Below are 18,869 nucleotides of genomic sequence, written 5' to 3'. Positions count from 1 at the left end.
TTATTTGTAGTGAGGTGGATGGACCTAGAGTCTGTCATACAGAGTGAAGTAAGTGAGAAAGAGAAAAACAAATACCGTATGCTAACATATATATGGAATCTATAAAAAAAAAAAAAAGGTCATGAAGAACCTAGGAGCAAGACGGGAATAAAGACGCAGCCCTACTAGAGAATGGACTTGAGGATACGGGGAGGGGGAAGGGTAAGCTGTGACAAAGTGAGCGAGTGGCATGGACATATATACACTACCAAACGTAAAATAGATAGTTAGGAGGAAGCAGCCGCATAGCACAGGGAGATCAGCTCTGTGCTTTGTTACCACCTAGAGGGGTGGGATAGGGAGGGTGGGAGGGAGACGCAAGAGGGAAGAGATATGGGGACATATGTATATGTGTATAACTTTGTTATACAGCAGAAACTAACACACCCTTGTAAAGCAATTACCCTCCAATAAAGATGTTAAAAAAAATCTTAACTCTGTCATATACTGTCGATACTCTCCCCAGTTTGTCATGTTTGCTTTCCTTTTCTGTATGCTGTATTTTGCAATATAATACTTTTAAGTTTGTACGTGGTCAAGTCTAGCGTTGTCTTCATAGGTTCTGCCTTTGATGGGAAAGTTTTAAAAGACCTCTGACAGCCCAAGATTATAAAAACAGGCACTTGTGCTTCTTTCTCTTGCTTTTAAGATTTTATTCTTTGTGTCGCTTTAAAAGTTGCAGGAGTCTTATTTTCCCCAAGTTGTTATCTGAATTCCCAGTAATAGTCTTGTTTGGTTTATTCCTGAGTGGTTATATATTTTGTTGTTATTGTGACTGGATTCTGTTTTTCCATCATCTGTTTCAAAGTGGTTATTGCTGATTGAAAGAAAAGCAGTTGATTGTTGTATGTCTTGTGTGACTTAATTCTCACATTAATTTTTTTTTGCTTTATTTGCTTGAGGTTTTAGAAGATAATAGTTTTCTCTAAATACTAATCATTTGTAAGAGTTTTCCAATATCCAAACCTCATTTCTGTTTTCTTTTGTTGGATAGAAGTTCCAGAACAATATTGAATAATAGCAGTGATGGTAGTCACTTTTATATTTTCTGTGTTTAGTGAAAGTACCTCTGATGTATCATTGTTAAGTTCTGTGCTTGTCATTCATTTCAATAGACCATGTGGAGGAGGTACTTCTATTACTAGGATATTAACTGTTTTTATCAGTAACATATGTTGAGTTTTCATCAAAAGCCTTTTTTAGCATCTAGTGAGATAACCGTGGGATTTTTCTTTCTTTCTTTCTTCCTTTTTAATCTCTTAGTTTTAGTCATAGATTGGATAATGATGTCATCCTCACATTCCCAGAATAAACCCTTTTGGTCATGGTGCACTGTTGCATTAATTTGCTAATATGTTTGGAATTTTGTATGCATAAATTTAATTGGTATTATATTTATGTGTATAGTTTTTGACAGGTTTTACCATCAGGTTTATGAAAATGAATTGGAAGCTTTGTATCATTTTTAGCATAGAAATTATCTATTCCTTCAAGGTGTGACGGAAATCAGTTTTAAAATTACATGGATTCAGTGCTGTTTGGGGGGGATAGTTATTAGACAACTGTTTCTTCCTCAGTTATTATTCAGGGTTTTTAATCAGTTTTGATAATTTTGTTTTCTAGAAAATCGCCCTTTTATTGAGATTTTCAAATTTAATAATGTAAAATTAGTACATGTATTCTTTTATACTTTAAATTCTTCTGTATCAAGAGTTTTTGTATCTTTTGTCTGATGTTGCTTATCTGTGTGAATATTTTGGGAGGAATAGGTTTGATAGATGATTGTCTATTTATTTGTCCTTTTTTAAAAGACCCAATTAATGGATTTTAATTTTTAATTCTATTGGGGCTTGTATTCTAATTCATTAATTTTTGCTTTTAAATTTATTTATTTCTCAGAATTTCTTTGCATTTTTAAAGCTCCTTAGTGTGAATGATTAATTTGTGTATTTTCCCCTTTTTTCTGCCTTAATAATAAAAGCATTTGCAGCAGGAAATTTTTTTCATGGGATAAGCTTTGGCCCTGTCTTCTAGAGTTTGACATATGAGAATTTAACTGAAATTTCTAAAGAGTTTGTAATTGTAGTTTTCAGTTATTTTTTGCCTAAGATTTCTTTTTAGTGTTTTACATATTCTGAGTAGATTTTGTATGTTTATTATTTTGTTAATTCTAAGTTTATTTTGTTATGATCAATGTGGCTTATACAGTTTCTCACTGAGGAGACTTACTGAGATTTTCTTCATTGACTATGTATGATCAATTTCGATAAGTGTGCCATGGACTTTTAAGAAGAATATGTATTATCTGTAAGGTATATGTAGTTTGATGTGACATATTTTATAAATTCCAAGATGTCATTGATTCTAAGACATTATCAATTTAGTGACACTTCTAAGGAATAATTAAAATGCCTGTTACGTTTAGTAAGCATTATAAGATGTATCCCAGTTTCAGATATGTGAAAAAAAATAATGATTAAGAGTCTTATCCTCCAAGTTCTTATTTTGAGAGTCTACTGTTTTTTATTAAATTCTGAGAGAAGTGTACTAAAGTTTTGTGCTTTTATTGTGTTTTGTCTATTTCTCCTTGTATTTTTAATTGACTTTCTATTTTTGTATTTCAGTGCTTTATTAGTCCATGTAAAAAGGTTCATGACTTTTTTGTGGAGTCTTTATTGCTTTACTAGTCTTGGAGCATTTAATGCTTTTTTAAAATTTTAATTAAATTAATTTATTTGGCATGCGGGCTCTTATTGGTGGCATGCGGGATCTAGTTCCATGACCAGGGACCGAACCCGGGCCCCCTGCATTGGGAACGTGGAGTCTTAACCACTGGACCACCAGGGAAGTCCCAGTGCTTTTTTTTCCTTAATACAGCTTTGCCACATCTACAGTCGTTCTATTTGCATCTACCTGGCGGATTTTGCTGCCGCTCTACTTTCAGCTAATGTATGTCATCTTGTTTTAGGCGTTTCACTTATGAACGGGATTTTTAGCTTTTACCCAATCTGAGGGTTTGCCTTTCCTGGGAATTTTTCTCTTTTATCATGATTATGTTTAATTTATTCCTTACTTCGTGCTTTCATCTCCTTTTTTTCCTTTTTGCTGTATTTGAATATTTCTTTCATTTTTCTCCCCTTCATTCATATGGAAATTTTAGTATTTTTACTCTACTAGTGGAAACATTTAAATTAAAAATATACATGTTTAAAACCCACAGATATAGAAGGCAAACTTGTCGTTACCAAAGGAGAGAGGGAAGGAGGAGGAACAAATTAGGGATGTAGGATTAACAGGTAAAAACTACCATGTATAAAATAGATGAGGCAACAAGGGTATACTGTCCAGCACAGAGAATTATAGCCATTATCTTGTAATAAACTATAATGGAGTATAAATTGCAAAAATACAGAATCACTATGCTGTACACCTGAAACTAATATAATATTGTAAAGCAACTATACTTCAATAAAATAAGTATATATAAATGTTTAAACCTATTTATCAATGTTAATGGGGTCTCTATGAAAGAAAAAAATAAATTTTACTACTTTTTTTTATTACTTTCTTCTCCAGACTCCATCCCCCATGTATAGAAGTCTTTAGTTTTACAGATCCAGAATGTTTTTATGTAGTGAAATTTCTCTCTCTCTCTTTTTTTTTTTTTTCCTGGCCACACCACAAGGCTTGTGGGATCTTAGCTTCCCGACCAGGGATTGAACCTGGATCCCAGCAGTGAAAGTACCAAGTCCTAACCACTGGACCACCAGGAAATTCCCTGAAATTTCTCTTTTAACTATAGAAATTGGCAGTAAACTTCTTCACCACATTCATAATAATTACTTTATAGTTAACTGTTCTACTGGTCATTCACTGACCACTGTCTTCTTATTACTTCTTCCCATTTCTTAATTCTTTATTTTGATTCATTTTTCAATTGGTTGAAATATATTTTAGAGGATTTTTTTTTTCAGAACGTGGTTAGTATAATTTCTGAGTGATTGCTTGTCTTAACATGTCTTTAGTTCTGTTGTAGGGAAGTGTTATATGGTTCTGATCTTTTTTTTTTAATAAGTAATTAATGTTTTCTCCCCTCCTTAAGTTTTTGTTTTGTTTTGCTTTCATGAATTGTTGACATCTTGCTAGGTTAGGTCTGGGTGTGTGTGTGTGTGAAAGCTGTATATGTAAATCTGTATTAAATCCTTTCTGGTACTTAGTGAATTTCTCTGGTGGAAAGTCTCACATCTTCAGAGATTTTCTTCAATTTTTTCTTTGATTTTGGCTTCTTTTTCATCTGATCAGTTCCCCCTGACTATAACTGCTAGTTGTAGCATGGTTTTAAACTTCCTTTCTGTTCTAAAATACCTAGAGATATGTCATGTTTCTATTAGACAGTGATTCTCAGTGATGGTGAAATTTGATGAGAAGGAGACCTTATGAGTAGTGGTCTTCCTCTGCTGATCTCTTTTTTTATTGGGGGTGGCATTTCACCATTCTGTATTGGACTTTTATCTCATGAGAAGGAAAACCGTTTGCTTTTGTTAGGTAGCTTTGTCTGAGATATGGGTACTGTGAAGTTGCACATCATTTTAGCCTTTGTTTGAAAAGTTGTTTGATACAAATTTGTATTCACTGCTGTCAGGACACAAGTGACATTGCATCTTGATGTATCTTTTCAGAGAAAAGAAAGAAAAAACAAAAAAATACCCTACCACTATATAACAATGTATATTGGATCTCCTAAACTGTATTTCTTTTTATTTCTTTCATAATTTTCTGCTTTTCTTCTCTTAGTTTAGGGGAAATTTCTTGAGTTGATATTCTGTATGATATTCACTAATTAGGTTTACTGCAGTTTACAGTCTGCTGGTTACTATCTTCATTGGGAGTTTTGTTTTGGCAATTGCGTTTTTCTCCTCTAAGAATGTTCTTTTCATATTGCTCCGTTTTGTTTGTTTGTTTTCTGGCCACGCCACGCTGCATGTGGGCTCTTAGTTCCCCGACCAGGGATCAAACCCATGCCCCCTGCAGTGGCAGTGCAGAGTCTTAACCAGTGGACTGCCAGGGAAGTCAGTTGTTCCTCTTTTATGATAGCCTCTTCTTATCAATGTGGCAGTCTCGAGTCCCATTGAGATTTTTTTGTTTTCTCCTGTTTGTGGCAATAGCTGTCTCCTGAGAGGTTACTTGTCCTGAACACACGGATGGGTCCACTCCCTTTGAATTGCTGGATATTTTTATATGCAATGATTGTCCCTCTATCGTTTATATGTTTGAAGGGATATTTGCATACGTTCTGTAGCTGAGATAGGTTCTTTAGAAATTGGGTAGGCCTCTGTACAGTTTTTTATTCTGGAACAGGCTCCCTTTGGTAACCCAAAGCCTGCCGGTAGAATCCCCCCGCCTCCCAGTCAACCTAGTACATCTGCAATCGCAGTGCCCTACTGCACTCAGCAGGCTTCCCTGCAGTCCCAGAGCTACGCTGTAACCATGGGCTCCCTCCAGTCTCTGGTGACACCACCAGAGACTCGAGTAGATCCACATTTGTCCTCCTGCCTCAACCTCCAGCTCTCAGCCAGGGGCCATTTGGGAGGCTGGAGTGTGTTTGTGGGCTGCAGGATTGAAGGCAGGGAGGTTGTTCTGTGATCCACTCTGCTCTGCACACATGCTCTGCTGAAGCCTTCCAAAGCACAGGACCCCTCTTTGGAATCCAGGGGTGATATTCAGCCAAACTGGACCACTTGTGGTTGTCTAACCTTTCCCCCCACCCCGTGTATTTTTCTCTCTACCTGAAATACTTTCTTCTTAATCCCTATTTGCATCTGTGGAGATTCCATGTATCATTTACTTCCCAGCCTAATTCCACTTTTTCCCAGAAGCTTTCTCAGATTCCCTCCACCATACCATGATCACCCCTTTGTTGTATGTTCTGCTTTATAGTCTAGCTCTCCATATCTTTGTCACCCCCTTCCCGTATGCATTATGAGCTACTTGAGTTTGGGAACCATGTCTTGCTCGCCTTTATATGGAGAAGTAGTAGAATGAAGAAGTTAGAGGAAGCCAGGTTTGAGTCCCCATTCAACACTTACCATGAAACTTTGGACAAGTAAGTTCCTTAACCTTTCTGAGTGGATGTTCTCCTCAAGAAAATGGGCATAACAGTCATGATGCTGTTTTGAAGATTAAATGAGATAACATAGCGCAGTGAACATTGAGATAAATCTTAGTTTTGTTTTCTGTACCCCTTAGAGCACCTAGCTCACGTAGCATCTTATCCACACAGGCCTTCAGTTCATGGTGACTGAATGAACGCAGATCAGAGTGCTTTTCGCAAAACTCACTTTTGCGTTGAGTCAGTGGCAGAGCCCAGGAAAGAATCCAGGGTTCCTGAGTGTCTTAGACACGTTCCCACCTGCACATGCTGAGTAAGTGGGTCTTCACATGCCTTTCATAAAGTGTCTAGAATCGAGGAGGAGGGATTTGTTTGTTTTTGTTTGTTCATTTGTTTGTTTAACCAACTGTAGCCTTGCTCTAAGAGAGAGAGAACTCGGTTTGGTTGGTTGGATTTTCAAATAATCAGTTACTTTCCTGTCTGGGTTGAAGTTTTAGAAAGAAATAGCCACAAATTGGAAGCTCAGAAGAGAAGCAACATAGTGTTGCAGTGGAAATGTCTGATTCCAGGTAGCGTTTCAGATGGTTGTTGATTGTTAAGCCCTCCTCCAACACGTTCCACAAACCCATCAGTCAGCGAATGTGCTGATTCTATGGGTGGTTCTTCCTCTGCTGTCCCTTGGTAGGCTGAAGGTGGCATGTCATCTCCCTCGGTCAGACTCTTGTCTCGTAAGGTAGGAAAATCTCTTCCTTGATTATGTAGCTTTGACTAAGCTGAGGGATGTGATGATATCTGTTTAGTGGAAGGAAACTTCTGTGATTGCGTCTCTCATTGATTGTTACCCTTGTGGGCGGGTGGGTAGCGGGTGGTAAACACCGTGAAGTAAACATGCCTTCTAGGAAGTTCTCCTCTTCCATCATTTACCTCTAGGCCGGCACTGCCCCCAGTCTCGGAAACTTGCTGGATATGATGTACCAGGAGCCAGCACGATGGTGCTACACATTCCAGACATTTTCTTTTATGAGCCGCCTGAAAGCACAGTTGGAGCCCTTCCCTGAGAAACTCTTAGAGGCCAAGAAGGCAGTACAGATCTTTGAGAGGTCTGTATACAGCGACAGGTAAGATCCTGAGCCCTCCGCCCGTCACAGGCTCTGTGCTTAGCGCTGCATGTTTTCTCCTCTTGCTCAGACTCTGCACTGCTCTTGTCATTGAAAATTATACTTGAAAAAAGTGTCTTTTTAAAGACAACACTCTACAGATTTGTTCAGACTTATAATTTCACAGTTACCATATATGTCAAGAAAGGAGACTGTGTTTTTCATAATCTGAATGCATTTAATTTCTCACATTGGCACTGATTATGTTTCCTTATTCTTTTCTAGCATAGAAGCAGGCGGGTAGCTACCTAGTATAACCATTACATGCTAAAAGGCACAGAATAGACACTTAAGTAGCAGCATATGTTCTAGCAAACCAAATGAATTAGTGGTTGGTTATCACCTGGAAGAAAAAAGCAGTCGGAATTAAAATGTATTCCTAAAATGACAGGAGAAAGAAATTTATCCCTTTTTTAAAATTCTTCAAGAAAGGATTTCTGAGTAGAAATAGCAGATTTGTAAAATTGGCTTCTGTCTTGGTTTTAACCTTTTTTGACCCTTTGTTGTGTGGCAGGGCTTATTGTTGGCCAGAGTCTGTAAGGGACATCCAGTCTCTTACAGGTCAGACGAAGAGCATCATCCTGACCACCTGAGGGAGTGAGACGGGGAGTCACTTTTAATGAAAGCTAGCAGATAGCTTGGGAATTCAGCCCATCTTTTCTAGAGGCGCTAGTCCATCTACGCTCTGGAATTCCTGGTTCTGCCACAAAACCAGTCTGTGACTTGTGTATAATCCGTTTGAAGATGAAGTGAGGGTGCCTTAATCTGGACATCACTGAGGGTTTTTTATCTGAAGGTGATGAGTGACGACCTCTGTCAGTGTGAAATGGTGGCTTAAAGCCTGATGGTCTATCTTAAGCCCCCTGAGTTATCAGAATGGAAAATGGTGCCTTTTTATTGTCCATTCACTTCTGAAAACACTAGATTGGTTACTCATTTAATTCCAAATTAGAAAAACTAGCTGTGCTTCTTAGTGTTCCCATAAAGCCTCCTGGAGGGAAAAAATAAGGATACATTTGTAAATGTACTGTGACTTTTTTTTTAGACATTACTTAAAAATCATTCAAGATATGTAAAACAAACCCTATAGACTAGGCATTCCTTCTCTGTGGACCCCAAGAGAGAGCCTACTCTTTATAAAAGGGAAATATGTGAATTATAAATGGTTGGGCTATAGATTTTAGTGCTTTTTCAACTGTTGGATATACTACTACCTATTTTCCTTTCCCCTCTCCCAAGCCATGCCTCTTGAATTAGGAAGATGAATTACATATTACTACCTGCTTGGAAACATATTCACCATCTTTTTTTTTTTTTTTTTTGGCCTCACTGTGCAGCATGTGGGATCTTCCCTGACCAGGGATCGAACCCGTGTCCCCTGCAGTGGAAGCCCCAAGTCTTAACCACTGGACAACCGGGGAAGTCCCTACCACCAGTCTTTTGATTTCCAGCCCTTTAATGAGATAGACATGTGAGAGACCCCTTAGAAATAGAAATACTTTGTTTAGAAGGTACAAGATCTTGGGACTTCCACTCCTTTAAACATTTATCCATCTATTCATTTGCTCAGCACAGATTTGTTGAATGCCGCCTGTGTTTAGGCACTGGACAGCAACAGTCAGCAGAGCAGACCCAGTCCCTGCCTTCACGGTGACCTTAGTCTAACAGGGAACTTTGAGACTGCACGTGTGCTCACGTGTGTTATATGTGTTCCAAAGCAGGAATATGGCTTGTTTGGGAGACTGGATGACAGGGAGGGAGACATCTAAATCTTTTCTGTTTGAGTTGAAAGAAAATAATAGCATGTGGTTTTAGAGCAGGGACCGTTACGCCTAGGTCCTTACACTGGTTCTTCCCTGCAGCCCCTGCATCCGGGCTGCAGGGTTCCCTCCCCTCAGCAGGCAGCACCACGGCCTTCTATGCCCTCTTGCCCCTTCACCACCAGCTCTGGAGAAATAAAGAAGTGCTCATCTTCAGAAAAGGCGAGGGCCCTTTTATAGGACTTACTAACAGATATTTACTTTCTCTTTATAAGATCTTAATTTCCATGTTACCCGTGAAGAAGCTGAAAACATTTTTCAGATACTGAATTAGAAATTCGCCTCTTTTCTTTGTTGCCTTCAGCTAGGCTGTAGCTAAGCCATTCCAGACTGGAAGAGTTGACTTCTGGAGCTCCCAAATCAGTGCCTTCGTAGCCTAACGATGAAGTAGTTACAGTGACAGCTAAGGTGTCTTGAGTACTGTGTGCCAGTCACTCTTGTAAGCACCTTGTGAGTGTGCCTACAGTCCTCACTGTACAGTCCTCACAACTCTGTGAGTTAGGTTCAACTGTTATCTTTTTTTTTTAATTTATTTATTTTTATTTTATTTATTTATTTTTGGCTGCGATGGATCTTCATTGCTGCGTGCGGGCTTTCACTAGCTGCAGCAAGCAGGGGCTACTCTTCATTGCAGTGTGCAGGCTTCTCATTGTGGCGGCTTCTCTTGTTGCGGAGCACAGGCTCTAGGCGCGTGGGCTTCAGTAGTTGTGGCACGTGGGCTCAGTAGTTGTGACTCGTGGGCTCTAGAGCACAGGCTCAGTAGTTTGGCACACGGGCTTAGTTGCTCCGTGGCATGTGGGATCTTCCCTGACCAGGGCTCGAACCCATGCCCCTCGCCTTGGCAGGCGGATTCTTAACCACTGTGCCACCAGGGAAGTCCTCAACTGTTATCTTTGTACAGAGGAAGAAGCAGGCTGAGAGTTTGATGTCTTGCCCCTGGTGACACAGCTAGTGAATTTTGAAGCCAGGCCGGACTCAGGAGTGTGACTCTGCAAGCCATTCTCTTATTGCAACACTCGCAGCCTTGCGGTGTATACTTCCCTGAGCCATTCATAGATAAGGATTCTGAATTTCATTTTCCCAGAAGTAGCCAGTGGCTGAGCGTTGCCTTAGAAACTGGAGTTCATTGTTCAGGATGTAAATTGTGTTTTGTATCAAGATGCCTGAGGTTTGAAAGAAGAACTGACCCTCCTGACATGATGGTTTCTAGTTAACTCGTATTTCCTATCCACCAGATGCTCCTTTAGTTATGGAAGTAAGCAAGGGGCAAAACTAGTTTGATTTTTAGGCTTAGCTTTCTTGTATCTGGATTAGAAGCTTAGAAGCAGCGGAAGCAAGAGCTTCTATGTGCTTGCTTTGGAGGAGGGTCTGCTTTCTTGGTAATACTGCAGTTAGTAGGAAGTGCATTTACTGCTCCATAGGTGACACCACTTAAATACAGTTCCTGCTCTACTGCTCAGGTAGACAAAAGGATGGCTCAGTAGCCTGGAGACTCAGAAGCCTTGAGTCCTTAAATTAAAAGTGGTGGGTGCTTTATACTAGATTGGCTTTTTGTTTGGGGGTTTACTTGCAGTAATAATAAGGAAATCTTAAAAGTTTGAGTTGACATGCAAGTTTGAGTTGACATGCACCGTTTGCTCTATGTTTTGACTGGTTTCCAGCAGGGAAAATTGTTAGCAACCAATGATATTCTCTTTCAGTGTCCCTTTTCTTCCAGTGGATTAATCCATCCAGAGAGCTGTGATTTTGGCCTCTAAAGTCTAAATTCTCTTCTCATCTTAGTGTTGAGCAAGGAGGGAGAGACATAGGTGAAGAATTCAGATTTCTTAAAGATGGGTGAGGGACCAGAAAGGTTAAGTGTTAACTATACTTCAGTTAGAAAAGAAAAAGAGGGCTTCCCTGGTGGAGCAGTGGTTGAGAGTCCGCCTGCCGATGCAGGGGACACGGGTTCGTGCCCCGGTCCGGGAAGATCCCACATGCCGCAGAGCGGCTGGGCCCGCGAGCCATGGCCGCTGAGCCTGCGCGTCCGGAGCCTGTGCTCCGCAACAGGAGAGGCCACAATAGTGAGAGGCCCGTGTACCGAAAAAAAGAAAAAAAAAGATTGATGAGGTGCTAGAAAGGTTAAGTGGTTTGGACAGACACGGAACAAGTTGGTTATTGATGTTTTTTTTTGCTTCTCTCTCTCTTCGGCCTTTCATTCCATTTCCCATTCTCCTCCCCTCTCCCCATCCTACTTACATTTCCAATCAGGTATATCTTTGCAAAGACTCTTTTTGAAAATGGTTCCCTCAGTGACATCGAATGGCATATCTATCAGGACTGGCATTATTTTCTCCTGCAGGAGTTTGCCAGCCGGCTCAGATTACATGGCTTCATCTACCTCCAGGCTGCTCCCCAGGTAACACCGAATTTAAAGCCTTGGACTTTAGGGCCATATGAAACTTAAGAGGTGATGTTCTCTGAGCCCCTGATTTTCCAGTTGGAGAAAGTCGATTGTGGGTATTACCTGGAGCACGGAGAGCAATGGATGCGTACCCTCCCATCCTAGCGTGAGCACCCACAGGCTTTCTGAAATAGAGGGCTAAGGCCAATGACTGTGCGTAGAAAGTGTCCTTCTTGATGTAGCAACCACATAGAGAAAATTGGGCTTTATGTTTATCACCAGGGTCTGCAGGTTCGACCCTCTGATCAGCTAACCTGTAGCCAGTTGCCTTAGCTTTTCCTTCCCTCTAACTGGGTCATCAGAGTCTGTGATGGTCTTGATGGTTTCCTGAATAGCACGTCAGGCGGAGGAAAAGGGTTTCCTCACCTCATCCTGATACCATCCTAATTTATAGTCTCCTTTTGAACCTTAAGGGTGCCACTGGTAAGGCAAGATGGACTGTGGAAGTTGCATCCCATGACCCTCTGACTTGGACCGTGGAGCCAGCCCAGCACACAGTAGGGTGATGTTATGGCAGGAGCACTGGAGTCTCTGGAGACAGCAGTGGTCCTTGGCTCTGCCAACAGGCAGTGACCGTGCTCAGGCCCTGGAAACCTTTCCCCAGAGGGGTCCTTGTCTGTCAAATCCAGTGTCTCAGACTAGTGATCTCTAAGGGCTCTTCTGGAGTGGGGGTCAAGGCAGGGGGTATTTTTTGAGGGATGTGTTGTTCTCACCTTTTTAGACAAATATCTGATATACAGTCAAATGCCAGATATACCACATTATCTTAGTAGGGAAAGCTCCCTTCAGGCTAGAGGCCGTGCTTCTAGAGACAGGACTGAGTCTTGTGGAAGGGGGAAGGCTGAGAGCAGATTGACTGATCAGAAAATGGGTGGGAGAGCCCCAGTTGCACAGGCTCACAGGAGCCAGAGACGAGAGGACCGGATGGAAGGGCCTGACCAGTTTGAATGCCTTGGGTGTGACAGGGACCAGGTATCAGGGCTCTTTGTGTCAGGAGCTTCTGAAGATTGTGAGGCAGAAGCTAGATCATAGGAGGAAATAAAGAGATTCCACGGAAGTAAATAGGGTCTCAGGTTTAAAGTGAAACTCAGCTAGAGATGCAGTGAAGCCAGAGGGCTGAGAGCCTTCTGTGAAAATAATGAAGCTGAAAGTAGCTGCCTTGCTTATTTATGACTTCCTGCACAGTAGTCTTCATTGCCTGGGAGCAGGAATAGAGGAGGCCAATTATGAGGGTGACTGTACTGTAGGGGCGGGGATTGGTGTCAGATTAGGGGAGAAGGAGGCCCCTGCCAGAAGGATGGTTTGAAGTAGCTGAGTGTGGGGTTCAGGATGAGAGGAAACTGCCGGCCCCCAGGAGGGCTCGTGGATGAGTCAGAGCCTTGTGGACCTGAACTGAGTGAAGACTGTGGTTGGATTTTGAAGAGGTGACAGGTTTCCAGTAGGAGTTCATGGGATGAATAGTTGAAAGCAGAAGTAGGTTGAGGGGCTAAGCATTAAGAGAAGAATTGTAAGTACTGACCTAGCCTTTTCCTGGTTCTTAACCTAACCTAACCTAACCTAACCTAACCTAACCTAACCTGCTGGGACACTGGGACCCAGCAAGGAAAGGAAGAACGTCTTCCTCACTTCTTTGTGTACTTGGAATGACTTTGTGAGAAGAGACAGTGATGATGACAGTGGTGGTGGTGACTGTTATTTTTATGGTGTGGCTGATACATCTTTTTGGAGAGACGAACTGAGGTATTTCAGCTGGGGTACAATAAGGGTTGAAGGATTACTGCAACTTGATGGTAGAAAAAAATAGCTGATTCATTTTGATATTGAATGGGGATTTGGGTGCTGTTTTGATGGCATTAGAGCCAGGAACCAGGAACGTCGATATCCTTCCCCTGAAGTCACCACTGACCTCTTCTGTGAGACCCAAAGGGAACTACACCTAAGAGAGAGCAGAACAGAAGTGAAAACATCTCTGTGTAGAAAGCTGTGCAAGTGTTCAATCCCCTGGCAGGTGCTACGCTCAGCGCTCGAGGGATGGGCTCAAGTGGGGCCTTTTGCTCTTTCCCACCTACTCTCCCCTAAATTGTAAAAAGCAAGCGGGCCAACAGTAAAAAATCAGAAGAGAAGTGGCTGGGCCTCAGTGCCCCATGGAATCAGGAAGAAAGAGTGCAGCTGGCCAGTGTGCCTCCAAGAGCCAGGCCGTGTTTGCAGCCTGGACACAGCGTGCTGCAAAGGCCTGGGAACAAGTGGCATCTGGATGCTGGGCTTGAGAAGCACAGTGGCCAGACGCACTAGCAGGCAGTGTCCAGTTGCTGTCTCTGGCTTCAAGCAGTCCGGACAGCAGCTCTTCCGGGGGTGGGGATGCGGCGGGCAGGGGAGTGGAGCGGCAGCTGCCATGTCCAGCTGCACTGTCTTTCCTGTTCACGTTCAGTGTGTCCTCCCCACGAGGACTGAGGTACAGAGGGACCAGACTAAAGCACTATCTGCACTGGTTTTTTTTTTTTTTAAGAACTTGTTGTAACCATATCAGTAAAGCAACAATTATGCCAAATGCTCAAAATAGAAGTTTACCTAGGCTTCTGGAGGGAAGAAAAGTTTGCTCTATTAAGCAAATTAACAGTGCAAAGGGAAATGTTAGCCCAGTTTAGCAGGAGAGACTTTAGCATCAATGTTTGCCTGCCAGCAATGAATGAATAATTATAGCTTTTATAAAAAGAATTGCTCTGCCCTGTGTATAATTGAAACCATAAAGCCACATTCTAAAAAATACGCATTTTCATTGATTCTGATAATATTTTTCTCTCAGGAAAATTAGGTAGCTTTGCTATATTTAGAAATCCTGCAGCTACCTTGCTGGCAGGAATGTGAATTGGTCAGCCTCTAAGGAGGCAGTTTGGCAGCGTATACTACCAGTGCACATGCTTTTGACCTATTAATCATGCTCTTTGGAATTTACTCCGTAAATATGCTCCCACATAGGCAAAATGGTGCATGTGCAAGGCAACATTGTTTACAATAGCAAGTTATTGTAAACAGCCCAGTAGTCATCAGTAGGGACCGGTGAAATAGATTATGCGCCATCCATGCACTGATAAATTCTGAAGTCATGAAAAAGAGCTAGAAAGTACTATACTGACATGTAACAATCTTCAAGACGTTAAGTAAAGAAAAATAAGAACTAAGTGCATCGTAGGAGACCTTTTACATGTATGGGGTTTTTTTTAAAGGTGGGGTTAAGAATGTGAGATGCGTGAACCTTTCTGAAAGTATACAACAAGTCACTAACATCTGTCCTCAGTGGGGCGGAGAACTGGGTAGCAGGAAGTCGGTGGTGTAAAGCTGTGTGATGGGCAGGCAGGGGAACACGGGGAGACGTCTGGAAGCGGTCAGCGATGAGGATGAGGATGCCAGTAGGGGCAGGATGACCAGAGGAGGAAGAGGAGGTCCAGAGTGAAGGAAAGCAGGAATGGAAAAGAGTCAGGTAGGAGCGAAAGGTCGCTACAGACAGACTAGGTCAGAGATGGAAACGTTCCGTGAGCATGTGCAGCAAATATTTATCGACCACCTGCTCTACCAGGCCCTGCGCTCAGCCCTGAACCAGACGGACTCTGGCCTGCCTCCTGGGTCTCCCGCAGTCACTGTGCCCTTAGAGCACCCTGTGCAGACCTCCCTCAGTCACCTGATACAGCTGAAATACCACCGGGGGTCTGTGTGTGTCCAGGGCCTAGCGTAGCGCCTGGCTCGCAGAGTGGTGCTGAGTAAGCTGGTACCAGAGGTAACGGCAGAGCCCTGCCTCTTCCGGGAAGCGCCTCTGACCGCCTGATCCCAAATGCTGCCTCCCTTATCCGACCGCCGCACTTAAGATCCAAACCTCCCAGTTCAGCACTTGATTTGCTATTTTGCGTATGTCGTTTTACTTGTTATCTAACTAGATTATAGAATCCCTAGGACAAGGACTTCATCTAAGTTTAGAGCAGTTCTTAATTCAGGGGAAAGAGATGAAAAGGGATAAGTGCTAAAAGTATTAACATGTTAGATCTGTGTTAATCAGTTTGAAAAGTTGGACATAAGATCATAAATGAAATGTGTTTTTATGATTTTCTTTCCTTAGAGGAAAGATGGGACAAGAGGGAAACAGCAAAGACTGTGCATCTTTAGGGATATTGTACCCTACGTTTGGGGATCAAGTTTACATTTGGCAATAAAGTTTAAATGTTTGAAAGAGAGAAGTCCTAAATCAGTGAGTTAATGTACTTGTGCTTCCCAGGACAGGTGACATTGAATAATAAAGCATTTGCCAGGCAGAGAGAGGAGGGCAGGCAATTCAGGCAAAGCAAACATGCAGAGCAAAAGTTCTGAGACGTGAAAGAGCTTGATCTATATACCGCGGGCAGGAGGTCAAGTCTGGCTAAAGCCGTGGGTCCAGGGGAGGAAGGAGCTAAGGAAGGTGAAAGTGGAGAGTTAGGAGGGGTGGCCAGACTCCGGGAATGGCCTTGTATGACCAGTAGAGGAGAAGCTGACATTCCCTGAGCCACTGTGCTTCAAACTTTCTGATCAGCGTGAAACTGTGCACGCTCTGGAAGGAGTGGAGGATGGAGAGTTGGTCTCAGCCTCACTCTTTTTACTTCCTTACCTTTGACCTGTGCAGAATTTGCATTGTACCCCGGAGTGAGTGAGTGACATGATATGAAAGAGATGTTTCACATTACTTACCCTTTGGTAAATATGATGTTACTCATACTTCCTTGGATCCGGGCTGAAGGCGATAAGGACCCTGTGAGGGATTTTAAGCAAGGAGAGGAATACCGTTACAGTCACCCTCCATATGTGCAGACACAGACCCCGCTGATGCGGGGAGCCCGCTGCCATTTCACACACATAAGGGACTTGAGCAGCCTTGGATATTTGTATCCTCAGGGGGTCCTGGAACCAACCCCCGCTCACCACAGTTACTGAGGGACAGCTGTATATTGGAATACTCTGGAAGGGCGGGCTGAGCAGGAAAGCTGGGAGGAGGGACAGCATGTGCCGGGACCTTGACGGGCTCCCCCTGTAAATCCTCACAGCGACCCTGGGACTGATGAAGGGGGAGGAGGTGGAAGCCCACCCAGCGGGCCCCGCTACTGCCCGCTGAAGACGGGAATCTAACCCTGGACTTTCAGACTCTAGGGCCTGTGCTCCTTCCACATGCTTCACCGCTTCCGGGAGGCAGGGAGCCAGAAGGCGCGTGCTCGTAGTCCAGGTGAGAGAGGCTGAGGGCCTGCCCAGGGCAGAGGGGAGAGAGGCGAGGTGAGAGCCCGCTGAAGAGAGATTGAAGAGAACTCGGGGACTTCCTGGATGTGGCCGGGAGGAGGAAAAGAGGTTAATTCCAGGTTCCCAGGGTAGGTGATGTTTGTTATTAACCTGTGATTGAATAAGAAAACAAGGCAGCAGAAGCAAAGTCGTCGTGCTAGTACCCAGGATAGACATGGCAAGTGGGTCTGAGAGCACCCCAGCTTTTGTAACAGCCGAAATAACCAAAGAGCTCAGCAGATCCTGGGGATTGTCTTCCAGGTTTGTTTGAAGAGACTATGCCTGAGGGCCAGGGAAGAGGAGAAAGGAATTGAGTTGGCGTATCTTGAGCAGCTTCACGCTCAGCACGAAGCCTGGCTTGTCCGCAGAACAACCCCGTAAGTGGAAAAGACTGCAGCAGTGGACAGAGGCCTGCCTTCCTGCAGCCGGTCATTAAAATACAGGAAGTTCAACATGCAGCCCCTAAGCAGGTTCAGAATGTTCTGAAAGCGGTTGGAATTGTCAAGCATTATCCAAATCAGAAATTTAACATTGGATATAATCTATATATTCCAAGAAACTTGTTATTAGATTCTATTTCTCCAGCTTTTTTGTTTTTTGACATCCCCTGACTGACCATGGTGATTGATGATGATGACATAGTTGGCTCAGGGTAAAGGGCTGAAAAAGTTTAGAGAAATTGTCAGTGTACTAAGTTGACATTCCTAGTTTCAGCCTTTCCTCCCATCAGGCTTGGTGTGGTGTCCATTTAAAATGTTCGAGGCCCTGACCTTCAGTGTCAGTCTCAAGACTAAAGAGGAATTTCAGCCTCATCTTCCCAGCCAGCTTTATTGAATCCTTTTTTTAAGCTACTGTTTACATGAAATTTCCTTAAGAAGGTATGTGGCCTTAGATCTGTTCTGAATTAAGGCTGGTGAGTGTGTGAAACCTGCCATCTTTCTTCTGTTCCCTAAATGTTCATGCTTCTTACAGGCTCCACTCTGAGGCCCTGCTGGACATTCCAGTGCTGGTGTTGGATGTCAATGACGATTTTTCTGAAGAAGTAACCAGACAAGAAGCGCTCATGAAGAGGGTGGGGAAGACCTTAACTCCTGCTTTCTAGTAGTTTTCCTTGTTTGCACTTTTATTGCTTCAGACTTCAGTACGGGCCCCGTGCATTGTGCCTCAAATTGCATTTCACACTCCAAAGCCTTTGGGGCCTTGTAGAAGTTACTGATGTAATCCCTATTCTCTAATATTTGGGGCCAGTAACTTAAATACCTGACTTGTAACGTGTGCTTTCCAGCTGACTCCCTCCTCTAAGGTGTTCTAGAACTAGGGAAAGGAGACTTCTGGATTCTCTCCAGCTCTGCCACTTGATACTGGAGGACCCTGGGCAGGTCACATTTCCTTTCCATACCTATTTTCCCTTCCTCACAAAAACTCATGGGCTTGGCTACATATGCATTATGGATGGACTATTGTGTCGTCTCCTGAAAATGTGAAATTAACTTCTGGCTGTTCCCTTTCCCACAGGTAAACACCTTTGTAAAGAATCTGTAACCAGTACCAGGATGTTCTAGCTGTGATCTGGGCTCTCTGACTTTTTGAAGCCAGAAGAATACCAAGTCACCCACCTTCCCATCCCCACTCCCATCTCCTTTTACACCTAGAGTGCTGTGACACGCAGGGGTTAGGTTTCTGTTATCCTTGGACCCTGCCTTTGTCTTCTTTTATATCTCAAGGACTTCTTAAATAAAGTCTACATTTTTGTGGATTTTGCTATCCAATTGTTCATTTCTTTCAGCGTGTATCTACGGGTGCCTGCTCTGAGCTCCCCTCTAGACTGGCCATTTTCACGTGAGAAAAGTCTTTGCTTTTCTTCTTCTTGAATGCTTCACCAGCCAGACTTCCCTGTGTGTTCACTGGCTCCTTCTGACATGCCAGGGCGGGAACTGCTTCTAGGACCCCTAACCAAGCTCTGCCTTAGGCATGAAGCAGGGAAGTACAGTGACTCAGGAGTGGGTGGTTGC

At 43.0% G+C, this 18,869-nt stretch overlaps 1 protein-coding gene across 3 annotated transcripts in view; it reads left to right on the top strand.

Annotated features, from left to right (window-relative positions):
- DGUOK (deoxyguanosine kinase) overlaps positions 1–18,613 on the top strand; it is a 36,066-nt gene extending 17,453 nt beyond the window's left edge. For 2 of the 3 annotated variants that reach the window (XM_081254142.1, XM_081254141.1), the window contains 5 exons: positions 7,079–7,266; positions 11,376–11,523; positions 17,119–17,234; positions 17,830–17,929; positions 18,373–18,613. In XM_081254142.1, the coding sequence (XP_081110268.1) occupies positions 7,115–7,266; positions 11,376–11,523; positions 17,119–17,234; positions 17,830–17,929; positions 18,373–18,399 (543 nt within the window). In that variant the 5' untranslated portion in view covers positions 7,079–7,114 and the 3' untranslated portion in view covers positions 18,400–18,613. Of the gene's footprint in view, positions 1–7,078; positions 7,267–11,375; positions 11,524–17,118; positions 17,235–17,829; positions 18,313–18,372 lie in introns of those variants that run through there. The other variant, XM_081254140.1, reaches the window with a different exon arrangement.
- The last annotated feature ends 256 nt before the right edge of the window (positions 18,614–18,869 follow it).

Source organism: Mesoplodon bidens (assembly GCF_964165515.1).
Source record: "Mesoplodon bidens genome assembly, chromosome: 14".
Classification (NCBI taxonomy): domain Eukaryota; kingdom Metazoa; phylum Chordata; class Mammalia; order Artiodactyla; family Ziphiidae; genus Mesoplodon; species Mesoplodon bidens.
Note: the sequence above shows the minus strand (reverse complement) of the source record. Positions and strands in the feature narration are given on the sequence as shown.